Source organism: Carassius gibelio, chromosome B16 (genome assembly GCF_023724105.1).
Source record: "Carassius gibelio isolate Cgi1373 ecotype wild population from Czech Republic chromosome B16, carGib1.2-hapl.c, whole genome shotgun sequence".
NCBI lineage: Eukaryota > Metazoa > Chordata > Actinopteri > Cypriniformes > Cyprinidae > Carassius > Carassius gibelio.
Window position 1 is genome coordinate 28,990,016 of NC_068411.1, and position 21,462 is coordinate 29,011,477.

General features: G+C 35.0%; 2 protein-coding genes across 2 annotated transcripts in view; both read left to right on the plus strand.

Annotated features, from left to right (window-relative positions):
- The first annotated feature begins 964 nt into the window (after window positions 1-964).
- Window positions 965-6,461, plus strand: LOC127974761 (cysteine-rich venom protein ENH1). The gene is made up of 8 exons (XM_052578256.1): window positions 965-1,042; window positions 2,145-2,148; window positions 2,255-2,355; window positions 2,448-2,538; window positions 4,177-4,319; window positions 5,126-5,211; window positions 5,297-5,379; window positions 5,468-6,461. Exons 1-8 carry the CDS (start codon window positions 965-967, stop codon window positions 5,608-5,610), a joined length of 729 nt encoding a protein of 242 aa, XP_052434216.1. The 3' UTR covers window positions 5,611-6,461.
- A 1,647-nt stretch (window positions 6,462-8,108) lies between these two features.
- Window positions 8,109-21,462, plus strand: part of LOC127974713 (inactive phospholipase C-like protein 2) — a 46,513-nt gene continuing 33,159 nt past the window's right edge. The window contains exon 1 of the mRNA XM_052578180.1: window positions 8,109-8,672. Coding sequence (XP_052434140.1) covers window positions 8,448-8,672 — 225 coding nt within the window. The 5' untranslated portion in view covers window positions 8,109-8,447. The remainder of the gene's footprint in view (window positions 8,673-21,462) is intronic.

Consider the following 21,462-nt stretch of genomic DNA (forward strand, 5'->3'; position numbering starts at 1 on the left):
CTTCAAAATACTTTTTGAGGTTTTTTTAAGTGTGTGTGTCTAACGAAGCCTATGTAAATATAATATGTAACGTATTCCAAATGCCTAATTATGGCTCATTGTGAACGGTTTGCTTTACCTAACATCTGACATCCAGTCTGAACGCAGTGATCTTTATGGCAGATTTGCTCAGCCTGCTGTAAATCCAGCATTTATCACTCAGTGACTGTACTCATGAGGAGCATTGTGATCGTCACTAACTGCAGGAATATAAACCTCTCACTCCTGCAGCAGAATAATGCCATCGAATACAACAACTCATCCAGCTGAGACAAGGGAATGAATAGTTCAATTGAAATCGAAAGGTCTTATGATGATGTAAAAATTGTCAGTTCTATGCAATAGACTGATTACCATCCATTGCATTATAACCCTCTGAAAAACCAAAGTAAAGGCCTGGAGACACATCTAATGTGACAGAGTGCTTTAAGCTTTAATGTTTTTATCTGATATAGCTCTAATGTTTCTGTTTGTTAATGATCCAGGTCAAGTGTAGGGTTATTTTGCTCAGTCAGACTAAACCTGGTGTCAAAAATCCCATGATGAAATACAGTACACAATAGCAGACGTCACACTGTAATAGTCTGAATTCATGAGGGTGATTTACAGAAAGTAAAGTCTACAGTCTCTGTTTAATTCTGACTAATTATCCCTCTCAAAAAGAATTATAATGTTTATTCTTTAGCTGTAGACTCTGGTCCATTGCCACGTTGTCCGTTCGATTTATCATTGTTGCTTTGTTTGCAGGTTCTTTAGACATCTTGCCTCATTCTTCTGTGGGTTAATTCATGCTGTTCTTTAAACTAAACCTACACCCTCGTGTTTGCACTCTCATGTTTGCTTCTAATATTAACCTCTCAGGTTTTGTATTGTTTTGTGAAAATATTGCTCAAGTGGTGTCACATGTCACTGCTGACATGGGAACATGTTCCTGAGATCATTAAGATGCTGGGAATATAAAGGGAATAGTGTGGGACTTGACCACAACATCTCATATGGGCAGGTGAGGAGCAGGTCGGATTCCTATCAACTATATTTGATTTAGATTTTATATAGCATATATCTGAAAAAAGACTACAAATGAAGCTTTTAGAACTTACATTTTCAAAAAAAAAAAAAAAAAAAAAAATCTAAATTAGAGTTTATCTTTAAAATATTTACAAATGCATTATAAAATTGTTTTTTTAAATATGAAACAGTTTTCCCCCTCTATTTTTAATCTTTTTTAGGTCTTTATATTTTATAAGAACTACAAAAAGAGTTTTCAAAATTGAAACTGTAACTGTTGTTTAAAAAAAAATCCACAATATTCAAAAATGTTTATTTAAATTAATTTAGCTTTTATTTTTATTTTTATTACTATTATTATTATTATTATTATTAGTGTTATTATTATTATGCAGCTTATACTATGAAATACACTTTCAAAATTTCATTTTTAATGTGATTGTAGTAAAAAATATATAGATTTTTAAATATTCTAGATTATCTTTCTTACGACTTGTATTTTATACAAAAAAATCTTACTTTTTTTACTTTAATTAAAAAAAGTTTTACATTATATATATATATATATATATATATATATATATATATATATATATATATATATATATATATATATATATATTACACTTTATAACCTTAAATCATGTGTGTGTGTGTGTGTGTAAATGAAAGAATTAATATTTTCAAACAATAATTTTGAATCATAAATTTTTTCTTCTTTATGTTATTTATTTATTTTTACACACTGCCTCTGCAATCTGCTGGACAGAAGGACGCAAAAATGTTTGCAGTGACAATTTGTATCCTGGGGTTGCTCCATATGAGCGCTGCCTGCAGCTTGGTGAGTCTGATTTAACAACAACAACAACAAAAAAAGGCTATTTTGCTTATGATACTGGTAACTTATTATTTGTTATGAGTAACTTTTGACTAAATTTGTTTCTAATGATTTTAAAATGTCACGAAACATGCTTGAAATCAGTTCTGTAATCTATAGATACAGTAAAGCATAAAGATTTGTTATAGTTTAATTATAGTTTTGTTATCAATAATTGAGTCTTTCATATTTGTCTCTTTTCATGTGGTGGGATTTCCAGTCAGGTAAGCTTATATTACCGTACTGCCTATTATAAATCTGGTTACTATGCATTAAAATGCATCATCTGAAAATACTTCTGACTGATTGTTCTGTCTTTTGCCCTCACAGGCATCTGTACGGACCTGCCTTCTGTCCAGCAGGAGATCGTGGATGTACACAACGCCTTCCGAAGGGCTGTGGTGCCGACTGCCAGCAACATGCTCAAAATGGTAATTCATTCCCTTATAATACACATTTTACACATGCATCTTAGTGAAATTCTGCCATATGCTGAATGGAAAGAGTTTTGTGTCATTAATAGAGTTGGAGCGATGCTGTGGCACAGTCAGCTCAGAGCTGGATTGATCAGTGTAACATTACACACGGACCACCGAGCAGCCGCATGATTGACGGTATGTCTCCCACAAACACAGTTAGTTCAGGTCTTTTATTTTTAAAGCACTTTTCATAGTACGTGGAGTTCTAAAGCAGCTTTATAAAGCTCATAATGCCTCCAAATAGCAAACCAATGGTGAAACCCTGAAGTATTTCAGTACTTTAATATTTTAATGCTTTAATATTTATAATATTTTATGACAAAGATATATGTGTTTGTGTCTGTGCATGCATGTATTTGTTTACATTGTACATTGAAAGTTGAAACAGTTTTTTAAAAGTCTGTAAATAAACAGAAAGACCTGAATCTACAGTACTGTGCAAAAGTCTTAGGCCACTAGTATTTTCACCAACAAAAAATAGTTTTAAGTCAGTTATTTCTATCTTTTGCTGTAGTGTGTCAGTAGGAAATATCAGTTTACATTTCCAAACATTATGTTTACCCTTAATTGTAATAATCCAGTGAGATTTTTTTGTTTGCAAAAATAATGTTTGGAAATGTAAACGAACATATCCTACTAACACACTACAGAAAAACAAAGAAATAACTGACCCTTTTTTTGTTGGTTAAAATACTAGTGGCCTAAGACTTTTGCACATTACTACTGTATAAAATGTAACACATTTTATGGAAGCTAAATTCTGCCTTGGAATAAAAAAATTAATAAGTAGATAAATGTAAAATAATTATTTTATTATTTATAATTATTTTTATTTATTTTTTAATCAAATTATTTCAATTAATTTAACATTTGGGACGATCTTTTTTGGCATATTTAAACAAATTGGAAACTACATTGATCCCAAAACCAAATCACTAATAACAAATATTAATATTAATGCATAGATAATAAATCTTTGAACAAATGAACTTTTTAGTGCATTTTAATTAACTGCTGTTTAGATGATTTTTTTTAAACTACAGGTGTGATACATCACAAACAAAAAAGTCACACAATACTTCCTTCATCTTCAACACTAGATCCATTGTTTTATATATATATATATATATATATATATATATATATATATATATATATATATAATTTTTATAAGTATTTGTGTACTATATTTCTTTTAAATAAACATCTTTGCTTCAATATTTTGTTATGATTATAGTTAAAGTCATACATAAAAAAAAAAAGTGGCTTAACTGTCCAAATACATTTTGAGGCCACAGCCACCAAAGCAATTCAGACCTGAGAAAACAGAAGATTTCTTTCATCAACCCACATGCATATAGACCCAATATTTATACAGGAGGATTGTGCAAGTGTTGACATGCTGACTAGTCCACACAGATGAAGGAGGAAATGACAGTGTGTGTCACAGTCACATGCAGTGCGTTCTCGACGGTTTCACTTCAGCGAACCATTACAGCACTGAAGTTTATTACTATACACTGTAAGAAAAACACATTGAAAAATGGAAAGGGATCCATTGAGTTGGCAAAGCATAATTCAAAATACTGGTAAAAGATCTCTGAAAATCACTTTGTATTAACACAGTACATCAGGCCCTCTTTTACATTCTTTAGTGTCCAAAATAACAAAAGGTCCTTTAAATCATATCATTTCATCATTTCAAGCAGCCTGCAGTCCATCAGATGCAGTGCTGCAGTTTCCCTCATCGAATCTTTTCTCTCTAATGCACAGGATATGAAACGGGTGAAAATCTTTTCAAGGCCTCTGAGGATTATTCATGGACCAGAGTGATAAATGCCTGGCGCAGCGAAGTCAACAATTATGAATATCCCACCGGATCCACCAACGGTCTGTCGATTGGACATTACACACAGGTGACGTTCATATATTTCAAATGGCAACAATTCATCTTTTTTTTTTTTTTTGTAAAAAGCCAGTAGCTCTTAATTTATATTTCAGTCATGTATGATATATATATATATATATATATATATATATATATATATATATATATTACGAAACATAATTTTTTTAAAGAGTGCTGGTGACTTCACAATTTTTTCCATACAATGGAAGTCAATGGCTACCGTCAACTGTTTGATCACCAGCACTCTTCAAAGTATCCTGTTTTGTAATATGTATTTAATTAGACTTTAAAAATACATCTATTTACTGAAAATAATGCTGTATACTTTAATAGATAAGTGCAAACCTTAACTGCATGTTATTTTTACAATGAACTGATTATAGTGTATTACAGTGAAGCTGAAGAGTGCTTTTTAGACCCACTTTAGTAGGACTTAATATATGATTTCATAGTTCTAATTTCTGAAATATGATCAAAGTGTACTGCTGAATGCATTTATGGTAAACTAAAATATACTTTAATTTATATTCAAACTCGTGTGTTGTCTATTTAAACGTATTAGCAATTATACATTTGTAATGATGAAGATGCAATTTAGTATATTTACTCTACTGTATTTTCCTAGGGGTTAAGTTTGAGTAGTATTTAGTAGTATATAGCACACTTTAAGTGTGTTAAGAAAGTGTGGCGTGTAAGTGCACTACAGATGCACATTTAATATAATGAAACACACTTCTTTTTCGGCAGAATTGCATTGCATGTGTTTGTAGTATGGTTAAGTGGCAGATTGTAAGATGTAGTGCTTGTGTTCAGGTGGTGTGGTACAGCTCGTACGAGGTCGGCTGTGCCGTGGCTAAGTGTGGAAACTCCTACTTCTACGGATGCCATTACTACCGCGCGTACGTCTATGTGATATTTCAAGGTTTTATTCCTAAAATAAAACACAATTTGAGGTGTTCATCCATGTTTCTTCTTCCATTTCAGAGGGAATTTCAGAGGAGTCCCGCCGTACTCGCAGGGCGAACCGTGTGCCGCTTGTCCAGGCAACTGTGAAGACGGTCTGTGCAGTAAGTGCATTTCTGTTTTTAGTTGCACAATGATGAGTTGAATGCGATTCTGAGAAGACTGACTTTCAATTCTCAATTCTTCTTCTAGCTAATCCATGTCCGTACATCAACACGTTCAGCAACTGCGATGAACTGAAAGAAATAGCCACTTGTGACCACTCCTTCGTGAGCGAGTATTGTCCAGCCAGTTGTCTTTGTGAAGACAAAATCCACCCTATTGCAAGGAAATGAAATCTTATATGGCCATATTGCATGAAGTGAGGCCTGTTTTGGATAGTTGTAGCACATATCTCCTATAATGTGATATATATACATATTCTTACTTCTTTCTATTTCTGTTCTTCCTATATGTGGAATACCTCAAATGTGATGATTATTCAAAATCAAGGGTACTGTACTTTAATAATATGATGAAAAATGCCAGTCTGCATTGCTTTGTATCATTACCTCAACCTTTTTTTTCAGTAAGGCCTATACAATCACATATAAGTAAAGCCATTTGTGTTTTATAAGCCTTGTAAACCCACATACTGAAAACAATAGCTGCTGGAGAAAGCTCAGCTTAAGACAGGATACGTCACAAAAGACAGACTGAGTCCATGTAATGATATTTTCTGCAATACTGCACCCTATTCCTGCAGTTTATGTAATAACATCACTTTATTAAAATCATTCAAGTGATTTTAGATCATGTCATCATGCTTCACTGATCCATGCAAGTCCACATTATAAATCAATAAGCAATGTTAGGCTGTAGACAGTGCTTTCACCCTGGCTAAAATAATTGCACTTTTACCTAGGTGTCCAGCAGGTGACGCTGTTGCACACTATATGATCAACACAAACATTTCCTGCTTCCTGTCAGAAATTATTAGAATACTTGTCTTTTCCTTTCAGCTGATGATCTGTGTTATATGTGTATAACCACACATCCGTGTCTGGCGTGTTTCTCTAGCGCGTGCAACTTTCATCTGCTTGAAAGCTACTTGTTGAAATGTGCATGTCACGTGTATGAGAACACAATATGAGGAGGCGGGCTTAAACTGCTCAGGGTGGTCAAATAAAAAGCAGGCTTTCATGTGTCAGTGATTCAGTGCTGGGGAAATTAAAAGAGCAAAATCATGCAGTCATGTGTGTCCAGTCTCTCCATTTGCAGTTAGAGCCGCGTAAAATGTACTCACAATCAAGTCATCCAAGATTTACATGAGTTTACTGGTTTATCAGTGGATGCTCTGCAGTGAATGGGTGCCGTCAGAATGAGATTCCAAACAGCTGATAAAAACAATAATAATCCACATCACTCCAGTCCGTCAGTGAATGTCTCGTGAAGTGAAAAGCTGCGAGTTTGTAAGAAACAAATCCATCAGATATTTTCAAACCTTCAAACCATCACTTCTGGCCAAAATGGGTTCATAATCCGTAATAACATTTCTTCCAGAGAAGAAAAAAAAGTCACATCAAAATCTACATTCATATTTGTTTTTCAATCATATTTGAGGTTTTATACAAAAATGTACATTTGTTTACCAATCTCTAGGTTATTCTAATCTTCAGTACCAAATTTGGCATAGATCTAATCTGATGTGTCATTACTAATAATCATCATAAACATGCCAAACTCTGAATTCAATATGGCTACCTGAGGCCAAAGACTATGGCAGGGTGTAGCACTGCCATCATTTACTCAAACAGTCTGAAATCCTTTGAAAATTTTGAAAATCCTTTATGAATTGTATGAATCCTAAATGGGCTCAGACACTTGATGATGATCTATTAATGGAACATGTAAACAATGCAACAGATAATACTGATACTCACTCAAATAGTTTAAATATTAAACTATTTAAAAGTAACGTGTGTATTGCTTCATCTCCGAAGTCATCAGAAAGTACTGCAAAAATAATAAATGCACAATTAATAATTGTAATATGCATAAATATTGACACATAATCTCTAATAACTGAACTAACATACTGTGGCTTGTGATGTAGCAGAGTTTTACAGTCTGGCTAACGCACATTAACTACTACATCTTTTCATGTTTGTTGAGATGATTTCCTGCACAAAGAACAGATTTTTCAGCACATTTTTGACTATTAAGCAACAGCAGCAAGTTGTTAACAGCCATCTGTCTTGACATGCATGCATGTTCCTCTGAAAACATGTTTAATTGTTGTTATGATTATTAAGTAATTGCATAAATTCAACTACCTTACTGTACTGTGGCTTAATTTGATCACTTTCAGAAAGAAAAGCATATCTAGCAATACTGGTTAACTTACTATACGCACATCAACAACAATAATAATACATATATTAAGATTACATTTTTCTAGGATTTAGGGGTTTATAATTAAATTGTCAAAATGTGTGTTTTTTTTTTTTCCAGTTTATAGCTTTTAAATCAACTTGCTTAAATTTAAAATGAAAAAAGTATCAGTCGTCTGGGGAATCCACCCTCATTAGTACAGTGTAGTTGCCGTTTGTTCTAATGTATGACAGAAGTCACACAAGTTATCTTCAAGTAATCAAGTTTTAAAGAATGATTCTGAAACCAACGTGCTTGCCATCAAACATTTGTTGAATTTTGTAATAAAAACTTCTGACTCCTAACAGTTATTGAGGTAACTTAGATGGAGAAGCGAGTTTCCTGTGAATTTCCCCATCATGTGACAACATGCCCCGGTTTGCCTGCAGCACATATGTTCTGACATGTAAAGCTCTATCTGATCACGGATCTGCTGCTGCGCCGTGTTTCGAAGCAGCAGCCTAGTACACCGATGCGAAGTGAATTCAGCAGATGGCAGTATCTGTCAAACCCGCGCGAGCGCCTCAACAATGACACTTGCAACATTGTAACATTAAAACATTCGAACGCGGTGCGCGCAGATACAATGTATCGAACGCGGCAGAAGCTGCCGAGCCCAAGCAGAGACGCCGACGAGGATTAAACCAGCGATGGCTCTCCATTTCTCTCTCACGTCTCTCGGGGAGCTCCAATCTCTCGATACTCGAACCGACAGCTAATACTGCCAGGCACAGGCGGCTGCGTGCGTTACACGGGGCTCATGGCGGAGTTTGTCGCCGAGAACTGCGGGGGCTCATCGCCGAGCGCTGGCGGGAAATCCGCCCAGCCTGGTGAAGATGCGGACGGCAGTGCTGCGAGCGAGGTGTCGGTCTCAAACGGTGACTGTGGACTGTGTGCGCCCGAGAACCAGGGGCTCGAGACGGCCAACGCGTCTGTGGTGCTGGACGGCAAAACCGGAATCCCACGGAAGGCCAGTATTATTAAGGTAAAAACGACCAATGCATTGGCGCTTTTCTCATTCGTGGGCTCGTTTGGTGTCAAACCTCGCCCTCATGCACGGCTAAATCCACAGGTTTGGAGGGCTTATCTTATGGATGAATGCACAGAAATCACAGCCCATCTTGAACATGTCTTTGCTGTTTCCTCCAGATCAGATCATGAGTGCTTTTCGAGTGTTTTGGGATTTCATGCTGTGCATCAGTCAAGATGAAGTCACGTGCGCTCCTCTACATGCTTCTCTTTCCTTTCAACTAACTAGCATCTGCGTGTTTAAATGACTAGTTAAGCAATCGGCTGTATCCTTTCAGAGATCTGAGGTTCACAGCAGGTCAACAGTTCACTCTAGCTGTTGCTTCTAATCCAATTACTGTATTTCTCTGTTTACAAGCTTAACCAATACTTGTTTATGAGACAAATAGCATTAACCCAACTGATATCTTATGTCCCCTACTGATTGCTTGTGTGCATGTCATCATTAATAGTGAAAGTGAAATATTCATCTGCAAGTAGCTGAGTGAACAGTGGATTTCTGAACCACATATAATGAAAGGGTAAACACTGGTAATCTGTTACCAGTAGCATTTCCTAATTAGTTACCAGTGTGCTAATGACTGTACTAGTAGCTAATGAATGTTGAAATGGCCTCACCCATCGCATTTTATGCCAATTCTCAATGTCCGTGCCGTTCCAGACTTGTTTAGTTCAGATAATGTCAGTGTTATTGAATCATGGGTAACATGAGCCCTTCTGCTTATTTAACACATATTTATTGTGTGTACGCCATGATCATAGGTAAAAATACTGTTTAGGACTGCAAGTCTGTGAATTTGTGAAGCGTATTTATTTATTTGGGGGTTTTTATGGTTCATTTAGCAGTGTCACATCTTCAAGGCCACTACTGCTTTAAATGTGTTTTTACAGTCTCTAGCGAGAGAGAAATTCACCGCCGTGCATTTGAAGTCTGGGATGAATTATTACAGTCAGTCTCGCAGTGGCTTCTAGCGAATTTGTTGTGCGTTATTGGGAAATTTTGACCGTTTCCTGTAGAAAGCTGTGACAGGAAATATTGCTCTACTTCCCCATGTCGACTGCTGTGGCACCATTTTGTCAGTTCCATCGAAAAATATATATACTTTAACCAGCACAAGTTTGTCCAAACAGACAGACCGATGGCATTTATATGTAGGTCATATGTTTACTGAGCAGAAGCGGTCATCTGCTGTTGCTCACTAGCTTTGAAACAATCTCTTCTTTTCCTCTGATTTAGTTCTGCTGGCTCTGTAGCGTTTGTATTTGTGCCATATGTGGTCCAAGTCCTGTGCTGAAGCTGGCAGAAGGCAAGAACGTGACAAATGTCGGATGACTTGTTTAGAGGAGAGTTTAGTTGTAGAAGAGGAAATGCTTTCCCTCAGCTAAATTAGTTTCACTATGCGTTGATTTTAGTTCCTGTACTAACTACAGTGTTTCCTGTGGAAAGATTCTTCATGGGTTTTCTAGCTCAATCAAACCATGTGGTTAGCACGATCATCTCAGGTGAACCACGGAGATGTGAACAACCTTCTATGAGCAGAAGAAGACTCGGTGTGTTTTCACAACACGAGGCCTTTTTTGGGTGTGACAAGCTTGCTTAACAGTGGCAATCCTTTGTTTTAATTAGAGAGAAAAAAAAACTTTATTTCATATTTATTTATTTAAAAAAAAACGTCTATAAATTTAGTGAATTACATTATTGGACTTCCTTATGATTAATATAATATTATAATTATTAGTAATGGCATTATGATAATTATTATTACTGAAAATAATTATTTATTCTTAGTAGTAGTCCCAAATAAAAACATTTTTGTAATATTGTAATAAGACATTTAATATTTATTTATCTAAATCTAGGAGTTAAGGATAAATAATGATATAATACTCGGTTTACAATATTGTAAAAATTACAATATTAATATTTGTAATTGTCTTCATTTCAATTTCAAAACCTAAATTATCAAGCTTTTATTCAGGCTGAAAATCACTTCTCTTTTCTTAGCAACAGCTGGTTTATATACACTTCTCACACTAAGCCATATCACTATTTCAGTTTTGTTTTAAGTAATCATGCAGCACGAAGTTTATTTTGGTAAAAGTATTAAAACATTTATTTTGAACTTGTCATGGAAAACCAGTATGATTTTAGATTTACTAATTGGGAACATTTTCATTTTTAGCCAGTTGTTAATTTCAAAACATACTGTAAACATTTTAAATCATTTTGAGTCAACTAACCTGCAGTTCAGTGAGTCGTTTGAGATGATTCTGTAAGGCAGTGAGTTGTTTGACTGATTCGTTTTGGTTTGATTCAAACTGATTCACCAATAACTGATTCAGTTGATTTCATGGCTCTTTTGAATTGTGGTGTATACGAAACAGTATAACAGTCTGACTGTATCAGACTCTTGTATTGTCACAGATTTGGGTCAAAACCCATCTGTGTTAATCTAAAGATATTCAGTCAAGTGTAGATGTTTTTAACCCAGTGATATAGATATGGATATATAAACTGTACAAGTACAGTATTGAGGCCCGTGCTCTTTTGTGACTGTTGGCACTGAACTTTGAATCTCAGTCCACAAGCAGATGGATAGTGAAGCGATTTACATTCGTGTCGTGTAGAGTTGAGGAAAGCTCTGACTGATCTTTAACCTCACAATAGCCTGTCACGATGAAGAGAACAAAGTATAGACTGTATCATTCTTGCAAAATTTTTGTATTGACCGCAAAATCATTGTATGCATATATTTATACACACACACACACACACACACACACACATATATATATATATATAATTATAATTATATAATTATTTTTATTATTTATTGTCCAGCCATAACACAGGCATGAAATGTCACATTATAAATTTAGCAGAAGATTCTCTCTCATCTTGTTTAGTAGTCTAATTAAAAATCCTTATTAGCTAGATGTGATTGTTAATATTCAGAGCATCCCAGAGAAAGAAGGTTAAGCAGAGCTGCTGATTAATTTGTGTCATCGCCATAGGATGATTCAACGTTACTATATCTACAATTGTTCAAACTCACCAAAATCTGTCGTGTGTTGTTCTTTTAGCTGTTTTAATGATAGGGATAGTTCGAGAGCCGACAGGAAATGACAGGGAGAAAAGCAGGGAGCAGGAAATCAATGACATAAGCTGGATTCAAACTTGTCGCCCACATAAGCACCACTGACAGTACTGTCTCTCTCTTTTGTTAATCATTTATTTCAGAATAGTTTATTTGAATATAAGGCTGCATTTATTTGATCAAAAGTACAGTAAAAATGGTAACATTGGCAATGTAACCAATTTCTATTTGAATATATTTTAAAACTTAATTTATTTCAGTGATGCGCAGCTGAATTTTCAGCATCATTCCTCAAGTCTTCAGTGTCACATGATGATCCTTCAGCAATCATTCTAATAGGCTGATTTTCTGCTTAACAAACATTTTATATTATTATCATTGTTGAAAACAGTTGTGCTGCATCATATTTATGTGGAAACCTTAATATTTTTTAAGCATACTTTGTTGACTAGAAAATTCAAAAGAACAGCATTTAGCGTAATTGTAAGAAATGGTACTACGGATTCCTTTCTTTTTTATTTAAAATAACTTATGAAAGTTCCAAAGAACTTGTTTTGTCGAAATATATTTAGCAAGATCTCAAGAAAAATCTGTCTTGATCTCAAGAAAATAAGGCTGAAAAAAAATGTCTGAATGTTTGAAAACACTATTTTTACTTTTCTATTTAGTCCTGCAATGATCTTGTAAATCTCAGTGCTGTTATTTGACACCGTCCTTATCTGACGAATGAATCAGCGCTTTATTCACATTCAATTTCTCACAGCTTCCGTTCCATACTGGAAGCTGACAGACACGTGAGTGGCATTGAAACACTGCCCCGTCATTACACTCTGATCTGCACGTGTATTGTATTTCAAATGCATTAACTGCCACGTCTCCATCAGGATCCACCATGATAAGTTGATAGCAATGGTAGTTTACTTAAATGATGGCGAGACTGTTATTATGCTAATTTTCTCTGTTTAAAGATTGCAATTTTACTTTTCAAGATGTTGCAGCTTTCAAGAACACATCACCACTGGTGCTTTTGTAAGCTTTCAACAGAATCATTTTCTACCAGATGCAAAGAATCAAAATTAAGTGCAGTTTGCACAAGAAGCAGAAAGCGAACAAAAATGTCCAGTTGCATGCATTTCTGTGCAGCAGGTACAGCAGATCGAGACAGTACCCATGAGTAATTGCATGTGAATTATTGCTGATGTCCTAATCAGCAGTTTGGTATGGCATTTTTTCTTCATTGCTGTCAGAGGATGTGGTTTCATCATTAACGTACGTGTTCATTTCGGCCTGTGAAGGGAGGTCTCTGAGGGGCGTAGGCATACATTAAGGCTGGGGTTGAGTTCAGATTTAGAAACTAACAACACTTACGTGCATAGGTTAAGTGCTAGGCTATGAGAAAATTAGTGTAAATCTCTAATTTGAGATTAAAACAATGACCTGACAGTAATTTGAGGGCAACCCCTGTTACTATAATGAGTTGCTATTTTTATTCTTCAGCGGTAAACGCCCTCATCCTTAATTTAAAATGCTGCTGACTGATAGCAGGTGCTGATATGAGTGTTGTTCTTACACATCATCTCTGCTTTGTTCCATAGAGCCATTATTCTTTTTTGTTTGACTAAAACAGCAGTTTTAAATGGCTGTTATTGCTGATGTGGGTATTGTGACAAAGAGACGATTCAGACCAGCCTGTGCCCTTAAAACATTGCCTGTCAGCCTTTTTCTCATGCGTTCAGCAGAATGTAATTGTGAAGATGGAGACTGCCTCTGATCAGCAGCTGAAATCAGTCACGATCCCGCATCAGCGCACAACAGATGACAAAATTTGACACAAAAACTTTTGAGGCATATTGCACAAATAAATCAGTCTAAATCGAGCTTTCATGAGTAATTAGAATTTTCAGAACAAAGATTTTACATTAGAAATTAGCCTAGATGAGGAAGAACTATGGAATAAAACACATTATTATATTCCCTATAAAATTTTTAAAATATGAATTATTTTATTAATTAGAAAATTAGAAGCACAAAACAAGGATTTGTGAAGAAAAATATCAGAGGTTTTTTGATACAGGCCAAGAAGAGACTGGTTTTCCTTTGCTAAAGTAAGGAAACTTTGCTTCCTTTGCCCCTTTAAACAAACTTGCGAGACTCATATCCCCCAGAACAGCTTGCACGTTTGACAGTCAGCAGAAGTGAAAAGAGAAAAAACATATAAAATATGGGCTAATTTTCATTTTTGGTTGAATTAACCCATTATTGTTAATGCTTTTGACAGTGTTAACCACCATACCTGTCAACCCTATTGGCATAGGGCATCTCAGGAACTGCACTCCAGTGATTTGAGTCTTACCTCTCAAATAGGTCCTTCAAGGTATCTTGGAAAGGTTAGGTGTCCAAGTCACAACATCTAACTACTGGGATGCCTCAGGGCTCAGTTCTTGGACCATTTCTTTTTTCTGTCTACATGGCATCACTAGACTCTGTCATTCAGAAACACGACTTTTCATATCACTGCTATGCTGAAGATACTCAACTCTATCTCTCATTCCATCCTGATGATCCAACAGACATTTCTTGCTGGGTCAAGGACCATCACCTTCAACTCAACCTTGCCAAGACCGAACTGTTCCAGAAAATTCATTGTTTCACCACAGTTACACCATCCAGTTAGTTACATCAACCATAACCTTGGAGTTATGATTGATGATCAGCTGACTTTCTCAGACCACATTGCTAAAACTGCCTGGCAGATTTGCAGATTTGCTTTATTTAACATCAAGAAGATCAGGCCCTTTTTTTTCAAAACATGCTTCACAACTCCTTGTTCAAGCTCTTGTTCTGTCCAGGCTGGACTGTTGCAATGCTCTCTTTGCAAGTCTTTCATCCAGTTCTATCAAACCTTTACAATTAATCCAGAGTGCGATTTTTAATTAATTTTGTTATTTTTCTAATGAGCCGAAAAGAATGCATGTCACACCTCTGTTTATCGATTTGCACTGGCTACCAATAGCTGCTCACATAAAATTCAAGGCATTGATGTTTGCCTAAAAAAACTACCACTGGCTCTGCACCTCTTACCTAAATTCATTACTTCAGACTTATGTACCCTTTAGAAGCTTGCGTTCTGCAAGAGAACGTCGTTCTCTACTCTATCTTTTCCTTTTTATTTATTATATAATAAAAAAACTCTTGCTACATTTACTGTGTTAAGCTAACTGAGACTTGTTATAGCATGTGCATTTCATTGCTCTTTTGCTGATTTTGATTGCTTCTGTTGTCCTCATTTGTTAGTCGCTTTGGATAAAAGCGTCTGCTAAATGGAAATGGAATGTTATCGCATTGGACTAAAACTTGCTCAAACCTTTCTCACACATAGTATAACAGTGTCCAGAAATTTCATAATTTTTGTGCTTTGTTTTAGAATTTTCAAAAAATTACTTATACATTTCCTGTTAATCTATGTTGCTACTAAACATTAGACTGAATCTTTTCATCAATTTGTTTACTTTCCATTAGCACAGGTCTTTTTTGGAACTGATTGATTGTAGACCTCATTGATCTGAGTATATACTCCTCCATTTTTTTAGTGAATATTGTCAAAATTATCCACAAATATTGCTTTTTTCACTCAAAAACTGATGTGCATGAGTTCAGATCATTATATAGTAATCCGTATGATGAGAAATGTACATGCCTTTTTAAATAAAGGATTTTCAGCACAGCCAACTGTTAAAAATACAGTAAAACTATTTTTACAAATTAAAATAACCATTTTCTATTTGACCGCATGTTAAAATGTAATTTATTCCTGTAATAAAAGCTGAATTTTCAACATCATACCTCCAGTCTTCAGAAATCATTCTCATATGCTGATTTGCTGCTTAAGAAACTTTTCTGATTATCAATGCTGAAAACCGTTGTGCTGCTTAATATAATTGTGGAGAGCTCAAAAGAACTGCATTTATTTTAAACTGCATCTCTTTAGTGTCAAGCTTCATCAATTTAATGCATCCTTGCTGATTAAAAGTGTTAACTTAAAAAAAGTACTACTGACCCCAAACATATTAATTTATAAAGTATATATTTGGTCATTCCATCCACCTCTGAGTAGCACAAGCTAGCAGTGGTTTGTTGGTAAAAGTGTCACTGTATCCGTTATTAGGTGTGGTGCACGTTAAAAAGGTCAATGTGCACTTTAACTAAACACTTGTGTGTTAAACGAGTGAATGATGCAAGCTCTGCCACGTTGTTCATGGTCTATTCATTGAATGTGGCGTCATTCAGTCTCACTCTTTATATAAGCCACTTGATATGGATTAGATAGAAACCAGGCCTAAACGGCATTGCAGAGACAGATAGCGGTCGGGTTCAATTTGGCGTCCACCGAATGCTTAATTTACATGCTCATCAGTCACTAGAGCAGAGATCTTAACTAGGTGCTGTGTTAACTGAGGTCACACATTCAGTGCTCGGAGCTAATGCCTCTTGCTGTATTTGAATAAATCAGTAGCTCGAACTGCTATTTATACATGACACATTTTTGTAAATGCACAGATAGTGTGGCCACTTTCCTCGGCCAGTGACACTTAAATGAAATATTTATATATGTGCTGGAAATAAATGTCCAGATTTTCCCCCCGTCTGCTTTAAACAGCTTTTAAAAGTAGTTTTTAATTTTTATAAGAAAGTACTTGCAAGACTTTTCTTTTTAAAGATTGTATGCAAATGCAAAGACTGCATAATTTTTTTCCCCATTAGTGATTTCTAATTAGAACATTTAATGTTTTATATGAAAAATACAATGTTTTATTATGTATATCAGCTTGAATTTAAGACCGTACAGAAAACACTGCATTAAAAAATCTTTTAAATCTTTTTACTTTTTTTTTTTGATTCTTTTATAAACATAAAATTCAAAAGAACATTTATCTGAGAAAAAATATTTTAATGTCTTTACTGTCACTTTTGATCAATTTAATGCATCCTTGCAGAAAAAATATTAGCACAATGCACAAATACTAACAGTCCTTAGAAAAAACTTATTTTTTAATGCAATACATAATTGCATATACACTTCCTTTTGCTTTTTAGGTGTAAAATGACACGTTCTTGACAGGTTTTGTCAGTCACCCCAACACATGTCTTTACATGTATTCTTATTCAACTGGTGAGAAATCCACATTGTAAAAGCCTGCGTCAGTTCAGAGGGCAAAGAATAGCCACCCAGCATGGTGCATTCAGATTTGATTTTCATATTCATCAGGGAAAACTTTAATTGGACACTTTCTTCACAGGTAGCGCACTCGTGTGCGAAAAGGGACAGCCGTGATTGAGGTGCAATAGCCACCCTGACAATTCTTTAGTCTGTAATGCAGGACTTAATTAGCAATCCATGCCACCATTATTGAGCTGAGAGGAACACTTCACATGTTTTATGAGCGTCTTGAGAAGAGCCCTGCTGCTTTGCGGTGTGCGTAGGAGGTTAAAACTTGATCATGATTCACTGGACGCATCCTTTCAGCCGAGAAGGCACAACTTTGGAAAGTTTGTGTCCTCAGATTTAGTTAATTTGAGATCACTGTTGAGAAGTTCAATCAAAAATCCCCTCAGAAGTGATGCTTGAAAACATGTGGTCGACTGATATTGATTTTTGTGATGGCTGATGCTGATAACAACTGTCAACCATGTTGGTATGCAAATGAGCGGTTTACCCAGCGTCTTTTTATTTTTGGTTGTGCATGCACACAGAAGCATAACAATTGACTATCAGTTCGCAAAGAATTTGATTGACAGGCAATCTGACCAATGATGTGTTCAAATGGCATGTTCAACGGTTGAAATAAAATACTTTCTGATGTTCATTCATGCTCATTTCTAGTGGCTGACCGATATTGTTTTTTATTTTTTGACAGCCGATGCCAATGCCGATATCTTAGAAAGCAGGGTTGCCGATATAAAGCCAATATAATTGTATTTATTTGAATTAATATTCAAGACATTTGATATCATTTGATAAATGTGTAAAATAGACATAGGCCTATTTATACTTTAGATGACCATGTATGTTTCACAAATAAATAGAAATATAATAAAAAACGAAGTAAACACTATGACCAACAAGGCACTAAGTATTCTGGGAAGTTTATGTGCATTGGTAATAATTTGTTTTATTTTATTTAAGCATTTTTATGGTTAACTGTATTGGTAATTTTCAAAAACGATTTGCCGATAAAATTGTTTAAAATCGTAAAAAAAAGCCCTTTTATTTTTTAAATTCATTTTAATTTTTACACCAGACATATATATATTTTCAAAATATCAGTTATTGCTCTACTTGATCAATAATCATCAGCATCAGCCCTGAAAAAAACATGGGTTAAAGCATTTTCAGCAATGACAAAATAAAAGTCACATGTGCTCTCAAAATAAAAACTTAAACAGAAAAGCCGACACATCAGCTAAAGAGAAAAACTCGTCAGTGATATCAATAATTAAAAACGCCAAATATCCAATACATTAAAATGCTGTCTACTTAGGCAGCTCATTTGGTTTTGGTACAGAGCTGTAGATGTTTTACAGTTTATACCGCACTGACCAGTTTTGCATAACGGTTGCAAAAAAGTGAAGTTGGTTTTGAGAAAAGCTTGTGCAGCATTTGTTTGCTCATGCTGCTTCGTTCTTTTTCTATGCTGTTATTTAATGCGTGTTTTGGTGGCAAATACTTTTCAGGGTTTTTTGTACTTTTCACTTCGCTGGAGATGCTTTTTAAGCGATATTACCCGGATGTTGTCATGTAATTGTGATTAGTGTGTGGAGTGTATTAGAATCCAGCAGATGTCAGCCCCTTTTCTCAGTAAAGCACTACAGTCTGTACAGCAGTGTAATCACAAAAAGTGACATATTGAAGACTAGCGGATAAATAGCATCTCCCCGGTGGATATCTGTGTGGGACGTACAGTTCACAACGGTGCAGTCAAACAGAAAAAAACGGCTTTCAATCCATTAGGGACTTCTAATCAGGTGGGAACGTGGAATGGTCCCTTATCAGACAAACACAGAGGAAATTGAGGCAAAAATACACTGGAAATCCTTCATCTTAATGACTTTGTCCCTCGTTCTCTTTAATCCCTCAGTTAACATGTGTGCGCTTTTATCTCTCCAAAACTTTGTCGCTTGTGTTTCAGGCAACTGAGGAGCTGGCAGCAAATAGAGCGACAACCAGCTGCTTCTGAATCGTTTCTGTACTTGTAATGTGATTTGAAACGCTTAATTTAATTAATGATTGCACTGGGCAAAATCCCTCGCAGTTGTTTTTTTCTTTAAAGTAACTAGTTCAGTTACTTTGTTTGATGCTGTTTTAAATATTAATACTGTATTACATGGTTAATGACAGAAATGAGAGGTTAATAGGGTAAATTTTGATTAATACTATACTTTTCTTAGTTTATTAACCACAGTACATTTAAGACAATTGTTTTATACAAGATTTCTGATGACATGTTTGGATTATCTAATTAAATATTACATTAATTTGAATGCATTAACAGAACAGAAATCTGAATACTAGATAAAACCAGGTTCAGAATTCTTGTTTAAGAATTTATTTTTTAAAGAATTTCATTTAAATTTAAATCCGAAAATACAGACAACATATATATTTTTTTATGAAATGTGAAATAAATCAGCCTAGTGATACATGAACAAACTCCTCAAACAGAAACCTTCAGAATATGGATAGATAAAACTATAAACTTTGTTGTATCTAAGTGCAGAAACTAATTTTGAGAAAACAGCCTTTACATGTACTTTAATTGAAATCTACAGATGCAAATAGATAAACTGTAATATAAAATAGACACAATAAAGTCAAATTAGCCCAAAATCAACCATACATTTGAAAAATAATATTAAGATTGTGTTTAATATGATACTATTAAATTCACATGAATTATTAAATTCACAAAATATTAACATTCACATGAATTTAAAGTAGTTAAATGTAACGTAATTGAGATAATAGAACTCCCAAGTCTGCTTGGCTACATTTTTATCATAATAATGTGGTTGGACATGGGATGTTGGCTTTCATGTGAACCGTAATCAAATTGTGTGTGTATTAAAACAATGAAACGGCTGACCTGATCCCAGCAGGCCTGAAAAGAACTCATTATGTAACTGGCCAGAAATAGACTTTTTAACGGAAATAATAAAACGGCTGTTGAGACGCTGGGGAGGGTTTACAGCATTGTTTTTCTAGCCCGGGGATGTGAGGGTGTCCCTTACTCGCCGTAAGGAAATCCTCGGGAAGGACGCTTGGCCTTGAAGACAGAAACCTCCCCCTGAATGAAACCACACCTAAAGGTCAACGCATGTGTTCCCAGACAGGACCTTCGGCATTTTTCCCCAGATCAGGCGGATTATATTTAGTCATGCGGTTCTGCTTTTCCTCTGAACGTTTAGGTTAGACTACATTCGGTGGCTGGCCACGGAGATTCCTTCATGTTCCCAATCTAAACTATTTCATTAGTCCTGTTTGTTTAAACTGGTTTCACTTTTAGTGCTGCTTGGAAAGGGACTTTTATAGGCCTGTCAAACAGTTCATTGCCAACCAAGTGCCATGTGGCCAACCCTGTAGAGCCGCAGGAAAAGTGACGTCATGATTGGCTGATGGCAGCACAAGAACGCACACAGTCCCGAATCTTTCACTAGTCACTATCCTGAAGCATGAAAAATGTCATGATTTAAGAGCCCTCCAAAAAACTAGTAAAACATCTATTATAAAATATATTACGTATTATCAGTGGCTGCTTACTAGCGCAAGTGAAAAGTACTGCATATGTGATGTTTTGTTCAAAATATTGGTTTCAATGTTTTTTTTCTCTCAATTTGTTCAGAAGAATGCATTCAATGAATCACAAGTGAGATTAAAGACATGTTGCAAAAGATTTCAATCTCACATAATTGCGGTTCTTTTGAATTGTATATAATTTTATATTCATTAAAAGAATTCTGAAAAAATGTATCCACAAATATATAAAGTAGCACAAACCTTTAAACATCATATGTGTTCTTTGTAGCGCTGTCAAACGATTGATGGCAATTATCGCATCCAAAATATATTTTTGTTTACAGAATATATATGTGTAGTGTGTATATGTATTATGTCTATATAAATAGACATACATACAGTATATATATTTTTTTAATATTTACATGTGTTTATATATTTATATATATTATTTTATATATATATATATATATGGAAACATAACATATTTTTCTTAAATGTATACATGCATGTGTTTGTATTTATATGTCCATATTAAATATGCACTGTGTAATGCAGTAATGATGCTGAAAATACAGCTGCGCATCACAGGAATAAATTACATTTTAAAATCTATTCAAATGGAATACATTTCACAATATTACTGTTTAATGCATCTTTGGTCAAATACCTATGCGAGCATAAAAGACTTGGAAAAACATTTAGAAATCATGACAAACCAAACTTTTGAACAGTAGTGTACCTTATTTAGTCTTTGACTTGACCTAACCGAACAAGGAAAAACTATAAAAAAGTGGATAAGATGATATTCTTGGTCTCAAGCTGAGTGCTGTCTGAAGAGACCTGAAGCGACTCCA